The sequence below is a fragment of the Enhydra lutris genome, unplaced genomic scaffold, assembly GCF_002288905.1.
Source record: "Enhydra lutris kenyoni isolate GAN:26980312 unplaced genomic scaffold, ASM228890v2 scaffoldscaffold52, whole genome shotgun sequence".
NCBI lineage: Eukaryota > Metazoa > Chordata > Mammalia > Carnivora > Mustelidae > Enhydra > Enhydra lutris.
Window position 1 is genome coordinate 2,637,227 of NW_019154136.1, and position 12,134 is coordinate 2,649,360.

A 12,134-nucleotide genomic window follows, 5' to 3' on the forward strand; every position below is an offset into this window, starting at 1 on the left:
CAGTGACTGACTGCCTTTGGAGAGTGGCAGTGGGGAGTAATGTGGGGAGGGAGACATGCTTTTCACTACACTGTTGTACTTTTCAGTCTTTTGGTACTGTTTGCTTTTTAAAAAATGCTGTCTATGTATTACTTTGGGGAAAAATTAGTCCTAAAAAACTACACCATTAATGACAGAGAAGGGAGATATTTTCTACCCCTAAAAATATTTTTTGCTAGATGTCATTAATTTTAAGGTACAACAATTCTGTGGGCAAATTATTAAAAACAAATCAGTCAACTAGCTCATTTAATTAAAGGTAGTACCTGAAATGAACCATACTGTGTTCTGCTATTAAAATGTAAAATACAAAGCCTCAAAATACGAAAGTTGCAAATTTCAAAGTAAAAGTATTGGTTCAAGTTTTTTTCTAATCAAAGAAAACAAAAGGACATACCAAAACTTTCTATCTTGCTAGTCACTTGATTCTGGTTGAATACAATTATACCAGGTAAGACACTGTATGTAGTAGATTGTAAAAATCAAACAATTGAAATATTAACAATCAAGTTAACCAAAAGCACACCAAATCCACAGGCTTTCATAGTTCAGAAGAAAAATCATTATCACCGTATGTTTCACTGTTATGTAGTATTAAAAATTTAACATAGACCTACTTATTCCTGGTCTCTTATTTGTAAGTAGCAAAACCATTTCAAAAAACTTAATATATATGATCTTTTAAATTAAAAAGACTGTTCGACAGTAAACAAATGGAAGCAAACTAAAGGCACGTGAAAAAAATTCAGTAACTCATGGTTACCAATTAAATAATTTATGGCTCATCTCTAGATACAGGAATACTATGTCACCATAAATAAGAGTAAAAAACAGTTTGTCATATTGATCTGGAATGATCTCTAAGACATGCTGTAAAGAAAAAAGGAGGATGCACAATGGTGTAAAAATACACTACTTGTTTAAAAGAGATGGGAGGGAGGAAGAATTACATACATCTTTGCTTATATGTATTACATATATCCTGCATTGCTTACATGGGCGATACAGATTCATGGAAATAGATATAAGACATGGAACTGGGCAGAGGAAGAGAGTGATTGGGATAGCAGTAGAAAGCCTTTCTATGGAATATTGTTTCTGAATATTTGTACTGAATACCAAATACTTTTCAGTTTAGAACCACGTAAATACAGAACGTACTTAAAATGAAAACTGAATAACTTGAAAACTTATATAAAAATGTCTATATTGGTGTTATTTTGGAGTATCTATGATCTTTCTCTGGATGTTAGGATACTGCTTTTTCTTTTTCCTTAAGGAAAGAATGCGCCAATGGCAGCCTAATGCGCCATGATGCAGTCTTATTTTAGAAACACATTTCAAGGACGATACTTACAGTCCCACCCATGTGGGGAGGCAGGTACTCCACACTGACATAGTCCTGGATGTCACTTTTACTGGTAAACTTCAACAAACTCACTGCTTCCGGACCAAGCCAGGATTTCACAATTTTGAAAGCAGCTAAAGAAAAAACAGTCACTTCATTAAATTCATTCTCTTTCTCAATCTTCTGCATGTGCTAATGTAGGTCTTCTGAAATTAGTTTGGGCAAAACTCTGTTAATATGTATCTTTCCGTGGTATGATAATTAACATTCACTAATCCCTGTAGGCATCTACATTGTGACTGTTATGGGTTTCAAGTATTCCAGGAAGATCCAGGAAGATGAAATTACCTTGATGTGCATCAAGAAACTTATCAAGGTTCTGGCCTCTGTACAAATCTGTCAATAATCCCCACTACTAAGATTCCCATACACGGAATCAAATAGCACTGTGGTTTGAGGAATAACTGCACAATAGAATGGAAAGAGTAATCTTTCCTTCCTTCAACCCCCAACCTGAAAAACCTTCCCAAATGGGAAGTCAACAAGAGAAGGAAGTAGCCCTCCTCATGGGTTTGAGCTAAACTCAGACTTCATCCTAACCCTAAACTTCTCAGCCTTTCTCCCAAGCCCTGTAGCTTATATAACTGTGAGGATCTTATTTCTGGAATCTACAAGAATACACCACTATCAAACACAGCTGTTTTGTAATAACAATCTTGTTCTTTCATGCTATTCTAATTTATACTTAATTTCTTTAAACCTTGTTTCCATTCTGACATTCTAAACACATTTTAAAGAAATTAAAAGAAGAATCCTGCATTAATTTGCAAAAGCATCAATGAAAAAAATGAGGAAATAAAACAGTATGATAAAAATTAAATAGTGGTTCAGAAAACTGCATTTTTACTTTGGCTAATTATGCTTAAATTTTACATAAGATTTACATTTTCATTAATTTCAATTTTAAGTCTGTGAGTTGACATGTTGGAAGCTATGCTACTTGAATTAACCAAAGTGCTAAATCTAATTTTTTATAACAGCTTTGTTGAGATATAATTTACATATCATAAAATTCACCCTTTTAAAGTATGCCCATCAAAGGTTTTTAGTATATTCAGAGGGTTGTATAACCATCACCACGATCTAATTTTGGAACATGTTTCTAACACCAAAAAGAAACCCCTGCCTATAAGCAATCTCTCCCTATCCTCCCTACTCCATTCCCTGGCAACTACTAATCTACTTTCTGGATTTGCCTATTTTGGCTATTCCATATAAATGCCATCATACAACATGTGGGGCTTTTTTACTGGCTTTGTTCACTCAGCATGCTTTCACCATCAATGATGTTGCATGTATTGGTATTTAATTCCTTTTTATGGCTGAATAATTTTCCATTTTATGGATCTACAACGTTTGTTTATCCATTCATCAACTGATAAACATTTCAGTAGTTTCCACTTTTTACTGTTATGGCTGATACTGCTATGAACATCTGTGTACAAGTTTTTATGTAGACGTATCTGTTCAATTCTCTTGGGAATATACTTACAAATGGAATTGCTGGATTTACAGTAATTCTATCTAACTTTTTGAGGAACTGCCAAACTCCTTTCCAGAGTGGCTGCACCATTTTACATTCTCACCAGTAACGTATGAGGATTCCAATTTCTCCATATCCTCAACACCTGTTACTGCCTTTTTGATGAGAGTCACCCTCGTTGGTATGAAGTAATATCTTATTTGGTTTTGACTTGTAGTTCTCTAATAACTAATGATGTCGAGCATCTTTTTATGTGTTTATTGTCCATTTGCATATCCTCTTTGGAAAAATGTCTATTCTAATCTTTTGCCCCTTTTAATTGGGCCATTTGTCTTTTTATTGTTGTGCTGTAAAAGCTACTTAAATATTCTAGATGTAAGTCCCCTATCAGATGCAGGATTTGTAAATATTTTATTCCGTTCTGAGGGTTGTATTTTCACCTTTTGGATGGTGTCCTTTGGAGTACAAAATTTTAAATTTAATGAAGTCCAGTCTATCTGTTCTTTTGTTGCTTGTGCTTTTTTGGTGTCATATCAAGAAACCACTGCCTAATCCAAGGCCACAAGGATTTACTCCTATGGTTTCTTCTGAGTTTTATAATTCTAACCCTACGTTCAGGTCTCTGATCCACTTTGAGCTTCTTTTTGCATATGAAGGGAGGTAGAGATCTAACTTCATTATTTTGAATATGGATATTCAATTATTCCAGTATCATTCATTAAAGAGACTATTCTTTCTCAAGAGAGATCTTGGAAGACAGTGGCAGAGTAGAAGAACCCTAAGGTTTGCCTCGTCCCACAAATACAACTAGATAACTTTCAAATCATCCTAAAATGCCCCAGAAGCTTCTCTGAAGACTGGTAGAACAAACTCCACAAGTAAAGGTAGAGAAGAAGCCACACTGAAGAAGGTAGGCAATACAGAGACTTGGCTTGGGAAAGAAACAGATTATGGCTGCCACAGTGGGGACGGAGCCTTGGTCATGGAGAAGGGCAAGAGACAGACTAGCACACAGGGACACATGTGGGGACAACAAATCCCCCCTAGCAACTGTCTTGGAAAGCGAGAGGGCCTGAATTTCGTGAGTTCTTGCAATCAGTAGGGCTTAAAGCCTAGAGTTTAATTTTTTTAAGATTTTACTTATTTATTTGACAGAGAAAGACACAGCAAGAGAGGGAACACAAGCAGGGGGAGTGGGCGAGGGAGAAGCAGGCTTCCCATGGAGCAGAGAGCCTGATCTGGGGCTCAATCCCAGAACCCTGGGATCATGACCTGAGCCAAAGGCAGACGCTTAATGACTGTGCCATGCAGGTGCCCCAAAGCCTAGAGTTTTAAATGTCAGTGTGCTTGGCTCTGGGAGAGCTCAGAGGACACTGAGGCTGCTCTTGGGGAGAAGGAAGGACCAACAGCCCACTGATACACAGTGTAGAAACAGAGATCTCAAGAGCGCCCGGGGCACACAGTATGGAGGTAATTTGCTCACCTTGGGAGCATGTCCCAGACAGGCAGCATTCATGGAGAGACCCCTCAGGTAACAAAGAAACTGGCTGATACTATTTCACTTGCCCACCCCTCAGCGTAAGCCCGGGGCCACCTGCAGGAACCAGCACAGCAGGGACACCTGCTACCTAACTTGCTTACACCCAAGCTCTTCCACACCCATACGCTCCAAAAGAAAGGCCCTTCCCAGTCACAGTTGCCTTAGCCCCAGGTCTGCAGGCCGAGAAGACTGGCCCAAACCCTTGCCAACACTGCGTCTCTTGACCCAAGAGTTTTGTGAGGCCTCAGATCCTGTGGCAGCACCAACAGGTCTCACTTCACAAACAGACCAAAGCACGACTAGTTACAATGGGCCACATTCAGGCCAGGGACCAAACACGGCCCACAGCAGGCAAAGAGAACCTCTGCAGATGACTGGCCTGAAGGATAAAGTGGGCAGGACACAAGAGCGGAGCCCACACAGCACAAACTAGAAACACTCCCAGAAGTGCCAGACCCTGGGGAACAGGAGATACTACACAGCAGGCCACTGCAGGACCTCTTCTTCACAAAGCCATTACCCTCAAGAATAGGAGATGGAGCTGCCTCTCCTAACATACAGAAATGGGCATAGAAGACGTGGAAAAAAGGAGACAGAGGAATTTGCCCCAAATGAAGGAATAGGATAAGGCCCTGGCCAGAGATCTAAGTGAAACAGATATAAGTAACATGTCCAGTGGAGAATTTATTTTTATTTAATTATTTTTATTTTTAAAAAAGATTTATTTATTTTAGAGAGACAGTGTGAGCAGGGGTAGGAGCAGAGGGGGAGAGAGAGAGAGAGAGAGAGAGAGGGAGAGAGAATCCTAGCAGACTCATGCTGAGCGTGGAACCCAACAAGGGGCTTGATCCCATGACCTTGAGGCCACAATCCAAGCAGAAACCAAGAGTCAGATGCTCAACCGACTGAGCCATCCAGGCGCCCTCTGATGGAGAATTTAAAGCAATGATCACAAGGATACTCACTGGACTTAAGAAAAGAGTGGATGGCATCCATGAGACCATTAACACAGAGATAAGGAATAACAAAGCAGAGACAAAGGGCTCAATAAACAAAATGAGAAACACACTTGATAGAATGAACAACAGGCTGAAAGAAGCAAAGGAATCAATTAGTGACCTCGAAGACAGAAATGGAAAATAATCAAGATGAACAAAAGAGAGAAAAAAGAACTATGCAAAATTAGAACAGATTTAGGGAACTCAGTGGCTCTATCAAACATAGTTAACATTCATATTATAGGAGTCCCAGAAGAATAAAGAGGAAAAGGGGCAGAGAATTTATTTGAAGAAATAGTGGCTGAAAACTTCCCTAATCTGGGAAGGAAAATATACCCAGATTCAGGTGGCACAGAGAACCCCTAACAAAATTAACAAAAGCAGATCCACATCAAGATATATTGTTAGGGGTGCCTGGGTGGCTCTATCAGTTAAGCATTCAACTCTTAGTTTTGGCTCAGGTCATGATCTCAGGGTCATGAGACTAAGCCCCATATCAGGCTCTGCACTTTGCAGAGGTGCTTGTCCCTCTCCCCCACTCTCAAATAAATAAAATCTTTAGAAAAAGACATATTTGTAATTAGGATGTCAAAATATGGTGATTAAAGAAAAAATATAAAAAGTAGCAAGACAAAAGAAGACAGTTACATACAAAGGGAACCCCATAAGGCTATCAGTGGATTTTTTAGCAGAAACTTTATAAACCAGAAATGAATGGTATGATATATTCAAAATGCAAAATGGGAATAACCTGAAGGCAAGAATACTCTATCCAGCAAGGCTATCATTCAGAATAGGAGAAATAAAGAGCTTCCCAGACAAACAAAAACTAAAGGAGTCAAGACTACTAATAACCCAGCCCTGGGAGAAATATTAAAGGGGATCCTAAGTGGAAAGGAGAGACCAAAAGGGATAGTAAAAGGTAGGAAACACTGAAGCAGTAAAAATGAGTATTTCTGTAAGAAATCAGTCAAGGAATGCACAAAATAAAAGGATGTAAAATATGACACCCTACACTTAAAATGGGGGGATAGAGGAACAAAGAATGGGTTCAAACTTAAAAGACCATCAACTTAATATAGACTGCTATATGCAGAAAAGGTTATTTACATACAAACATAATGGTAACCACAAATCAAAAACCACTAATGCAAAAGAATAAAGTCAAAGAAATCCAAGTATACCACTAAAGAAAATAAGCAAACCATGAAAGACAAAAAAAAGGGTTAGAGAAAATCTTCAGAAGCAACCACAAAACAAGTAATAAAATGGCAATAAATACATATCTATCAGTAATTACTCTTATTAAATGGACTAAATACTCCAATCAAAAGACAAAGGGTGACAGAATGAGTAAAAAGCAAGACCCATGTATATGCTGCCTATAAGAGACTCATTTTAGATCTAAAGACACCTGCAGATTGAAAGTGAGGTGATGTAGAAATATTTATCATGCAAATGGTTGTCAAAAAAAAAAAAAAAAAAAAAAAGCCAGAGTAGCAATACTTATATTGGACAAACTTGACTTTAAAACAAAGATTAACAAGAGACAAAGGAGGACACTAAATAATCACAAAGGAGGAAATAACAATTGGTAGAAATAACAATTGGAAGAAATAACAATTGTAAATATTTATGCACCCAGCGTGGGAACACCCAAATACACAAAAAAGTTAATAAGAAACATAAAGGAGCTAATCAATACAATAGTGTAAGACTTTAACACCCCTTTACATCAATGGACAGATCACTCAAACAGATAATAAACAAGGAAACAATGGCTTTGAGTGACACACTGGACCAGATGAATTGAACAGATATATTCAGAACATTCCATCCAAAGACAGCAGAATACACATTTTTTGTCAAATGCGCATGGAACAGTCTCCAGAACAGATCACATATTAGGCCACAAAACACGCCTCAACAAATTTAAAAAGATCAAAGTCATATTGTGCATCTTTTCTGACCACAGGAAAAAAAAATCTGGAAAGAGCACAAATACATGGAGGTCAAATAACATGATACTAAACAATGAATGGGTCAACCAGGAAATCAAAGAAATAAAGTATGTGCAAACAAATGAAAATGAAAACACAATGATTTAATACCATTGGGACGCAGCAGAAGCATTTCTAAGAGGGAAGTTTATAGCCATACAGGCCCACCTTAAGAAGCAAGAAAAATCACAAATAAACAACCTGACCTTACACCTAAAGGAGCTAGAAAAAGAACAATAAACAAAACCTAAAACCAACAGAAGGAAGGAAATAATAAAGATCAGAGCAGAAACAAATGATCTAGAAATTAAAGAAGCAGAACAGATCAATGAAACCAGAAGCTGATTCTTGTAGAAAACCTATAAAATAGCCAGACTTATCAAAAAGAAAAGAGAAAGGACCCAAATAAATAAAATCACAAATAAAAGAGGAGAAATAACAACAAACACCAGAGAAATAAACAATTATAAGAGAATATTATGAAAACTACATGTCAACAAATTGGACATCCCAGAAGAGCATTCCTAGAAACATATAAATGAACAAGCCTGAAACAGGAAGAAATAGAAAATGTGAACAGACCAATTATCAGCAAAGAAATTGAATCAGTAATCAAAAAACTCCCAATAAACAAAAGTCCAGGACCAGACAGCTGCACAGGCAAATCCTACCAAACATTTAAAGAAGAGTTAATACATATTCTTCTCAACCTATTCCAAAAAAACAGAAGAAAGAAAACTTCCAAATTCATCCTATGAAGCCAGTATTTCCCCAGATACCAAAACCAGATAAAGATACCACAAAAAAGAGAACTACAGTCCAATATCTCTGATGAACATAGATGCAAAAATCTCAACAAAACACTAGCAAACCAAATTCAACAATGCATTAAAAAAATCATTCACCACAATCAAGTGGGATTTATTCTTGGGTTACAAGGGTGGTTCTATGTTTGCAAATCAATGTGATACATCAATAAGAGAAAAGAACAGAACCATGCGATCATTTCAATAGATGCAGGAAAAGTGCTTGACAAGGTACAACATCCATTCATGATAAAAATCCTCAACACAGTAGGTTTAGAGAGAACACCTCAACATAATAAAGGCCATATTTGGAAACCCACAGCTAACATCATCCTCAGTGGCGAAGAGCCTTTCCCCTAAGGTTGGGAACAAGACAAGGATGTCCACTCTTACCACTTTTATTTGACACAGTACTAGAAGCCCTAGCCACATGCGATCAGACATCTAAAAGAAATAAAAGGCATCCAAAGTGGCAAGGAAAAAGTAAAACTTTCACTATTTGCAGATGACATGATACTACATGTAGAAAACCTGAAAGACTCCACAAAAAACTGCTAGGACTAAGAAACGAATTCAGTAAAGTCGCAGGATACAAAATCAACGTAGACAAATCTGTTGCAGTTCATACGCCAATAATGAATCAGCAGAAAGAGAAATTAAAGGCAACAATCCCATTTACAATTACACCAAAAATAATATGATAACTAGGAATAAGCTTAACCAAGGAGGTGAAAGACCTGTACTCCGAAAACTATAAAAACACTGATAGAAGAAATTCGAGACAACACAAAGAAATGGAAAGACATTCCATGCTCATGGACTGGAAGAAGATATTGTTAAGATGTCTATACTACCCAAAGCAATCTACACAATTAATGCAATCGCTAATCAAAGTACCAACAGCATTTTTCACAAAACTAGAACAAATACTACTACATTTGTGTGGAATGACAAAAGGCCCTGAATTGCCAAAGCAATCTCAAAAAAGAAAAGCCAAAGATGGAGGGCATCATAATTGCAGGCTTCAAGTTATATTACAAAGATATGTGATCAAAACTGTAGAGTACTGGCATAAAAACACAAACACTGTTGAACATAACAGAACAGAAAATTCAGAAATAAACCCACAATTATATGGTCAGTTAATCTTTGACAAACCAGGAAAGAATATCCAATGGGAAAAAGATGGTCTCTTCAACAAATGGTGCTGGGAAAACTGGACAGCAACATGCAGAAGAATGAAACGGGATCACTTTCTAACACCACACACAAGAATAAATTCAAAATGGATTAAAGACTTAAATGTGAGACTTGGAAGCATAAGAATTCTAGAATAGAGTGCAGGTAGTAACGTCTCTGACATTGTCTGTAATAACTTTTTTCTAGATAGGTCCCGCAGAGGCAAGGGAAAGAGAAGAAAAAATAAACTACTAAGACTACAGCCAAAAAAAAAAATCTTCAGAGTGAAGGAAACAATCAACAAAACTGAAAGGTAACATAATGAATGGGAGAAGATACTTGCAAATGACAATTTTTTTAAGATTTATTTATTTGAGAGAGAGAGGGAGAGGGAGGAAGGAAGGGAAAGAATGTGTGACAGAATATGTGGGGGGAGGGGCAGAGGGAAAGGGAGAGAGAGAATTTCATGCAGACTCCCTGCTGAGCATGGAGCCCAACTCAGGGCTTGATATCACAACCTGAGCTGAAATCAAGAGTTGGACACTTAATTGACTGAGCCACCCAAGCGCCCTGCAAATGATGTATCTGATAAAGGGTTAGCATTCAAAATATACGAAGAACTTCTAAAACTCAACACCCAAAAAATAATCCAACTAAAAATGGGCAGAAGACACGAATAGACATTTCTCCAAAGAAGACATCCAAATGGCCAACTGACACATGAAAAGATGCCCATCATCACTCATCATCAGGGAAATGGAAATCAAAACTACAGTGAGACATCACTTCAAACCTGTCAGAATGGCTAAGATCAACAACACAAGAAACAACAGGTGTTGGCAAGGATGCGGAGAGAGGGGGAGCCCTCATGCACCACTGGTGGGAATGCAAACGGGTGCAGCCACTGAAAAAAAAAAAACAAAACAAACAATCCAGTATGGAGGTTCTTCAAAAGGTTAAAAATAAAACTACACTATGATCCAGCAACTGCACTACTGGGTATTTACCCAAAGAATACAAAAACGCTAATTCAAAGGGATACATTCACCCTTATGTTGATAGCAGCATTATTTACAACAGCCAAGTTATGGTAGTGGTCCAAGTGTCCATCAATTAACGAATGAATAGAGAACATGTGGTGTACGTACACACACACACACACACACACACACACACACACACACACCTGGAATATTACGCAGCCATGAGAAATAATGAAATCTTGCCATTTGCAATGACATGGATAGAGCTAGAAGAGTATTATGCTAAGTGAAGTGAGTCAGAGAAAAGACAAATACTATATGATTTCATTCCTATGTGGAATTTAAGAAACAAATGAACAAAGGGAAAAAAAAAGAGTCAAATCAAGAAACAGATTCTTAATTATAGAGAACTGATGGTTACCAGAGGGGAGAGAGTGGGTTAAATAGGTGATGGGGAGTGAAATAAGTCAAGCAGAGAGAGTCAATTATCATATGGTTTCACTTATTTGTGGAGCATAACAAATAGCATGGAGGACAACGGGAGATGGAGAGGAGAAGGGCGTTGAGGGAAATTGGAAGGGGAGGTGAACCATGAGAGACTATGGACTCTGAAAAACAATCTGAGGGTTTTGAAGGGGCGGGGGGTGGGAGATTGGGGGAACCAGGTGGTGGGTATTAGAGAGGGCACGGATTGCATGGAGCACTGGGTGTGGCCCAAAAACAATGAATACTGTTACGCTGAAAAGAAATAAAAAACAAAAACAAAAACAAACAAACAAACAAAAAATAGGTGATGGGGATTAAGGTATGCACTTGTCATGATGAGCACTGCCTGATTAAAATAAAAACTGAAAAAAGACTGTTCTGTCTCCAGTGAAATGTCTTGGTCCTATTGTCAAAAAAAGCAATTATTCATAAATATTAGGGTTTATTTCTGGATTCCCAACACTATTTCACTGATCTATATGTTTATCCTTATGTCTATACCACATCTTAATTACTGTAGCTTTGTACTGAATTTTAAAACTAAGAAGTGTCAGTTCTTTAATTTCATTGTTCTTTTTCAAGACTATCTTTACTACTCTTGGTCTCCTGCACATCCATGTGCACTTAACAAGCTTGTCAATTTCTGTAAAAAAAAAAAAAAGGGGGGCAGCTGGGATTTTGACAGGGACTGCAGTGAATTGGTAGATCAATTCAGGAAGTACGGCCATCTTAACCATATTTCGTCTTCCAGTCCATGAACAAGAGATGTCTGATTACCGAGGTCTTGAATTTCCTTCAATGGTATTTTGTAGCTTTCAATGTATGAGTCTTGAACTTCTTTTATTAATTTTTAGTATTTTACTAAACTAGATTACTTAGTAATCTAAGTATTTTATTCTTCGTGATGCTATTATAGATGGATTTTTTCCCCTAATTTCATTTTTGGATTATTCATTGCTAATGTATAGAAATACAGTTGAGTCTGTATATTGATTTGTATCATGCCATCTTGCTGAACTTACTAGTTCTTCTAATAGGGATTTTTTTTTTGGTGTGTGTATTCCTTAAAACTGTCCATATACAAGACTAAGTCACCTGCAAATATAAAAAGCATTACTTCTTTTCCAACATGGATGCCTTTTATTTCACTTTCTTGCCTAAGTGCCCTGGTAATGTAAGTGGTGAGAGCAGACTACTCTGTCTTGTTCCTGA

General features: G+C 37.4%; 1 protein-coding gene across 3 annotated transcripts in view; it reads right to left on the reverse strand.

Annotated features, from left to right (window-relative positions):
* LOC111157177 (motile sperm domain containing 2) overlaps window positions 1-12,134 on the reverse strand; it is a 60,807-nt gene that overhangs the window by 17,574 nt on the left and 31,099 nt on the right. For all 3 annotated transcript variants that reach the window (XM_022518455.1, XM_022518457.1, XM_022518456.1), the window contains one exon: window positions 1,397-1,521. In XM_022518455.1, coding sequence (XP_022374163.1) covers window positions 1,397-1,521 — 125 coding nt within the window. The remainder of the gene's footprint in view (window positions 1-1,396; window positions 1,522-12,134) is intronic.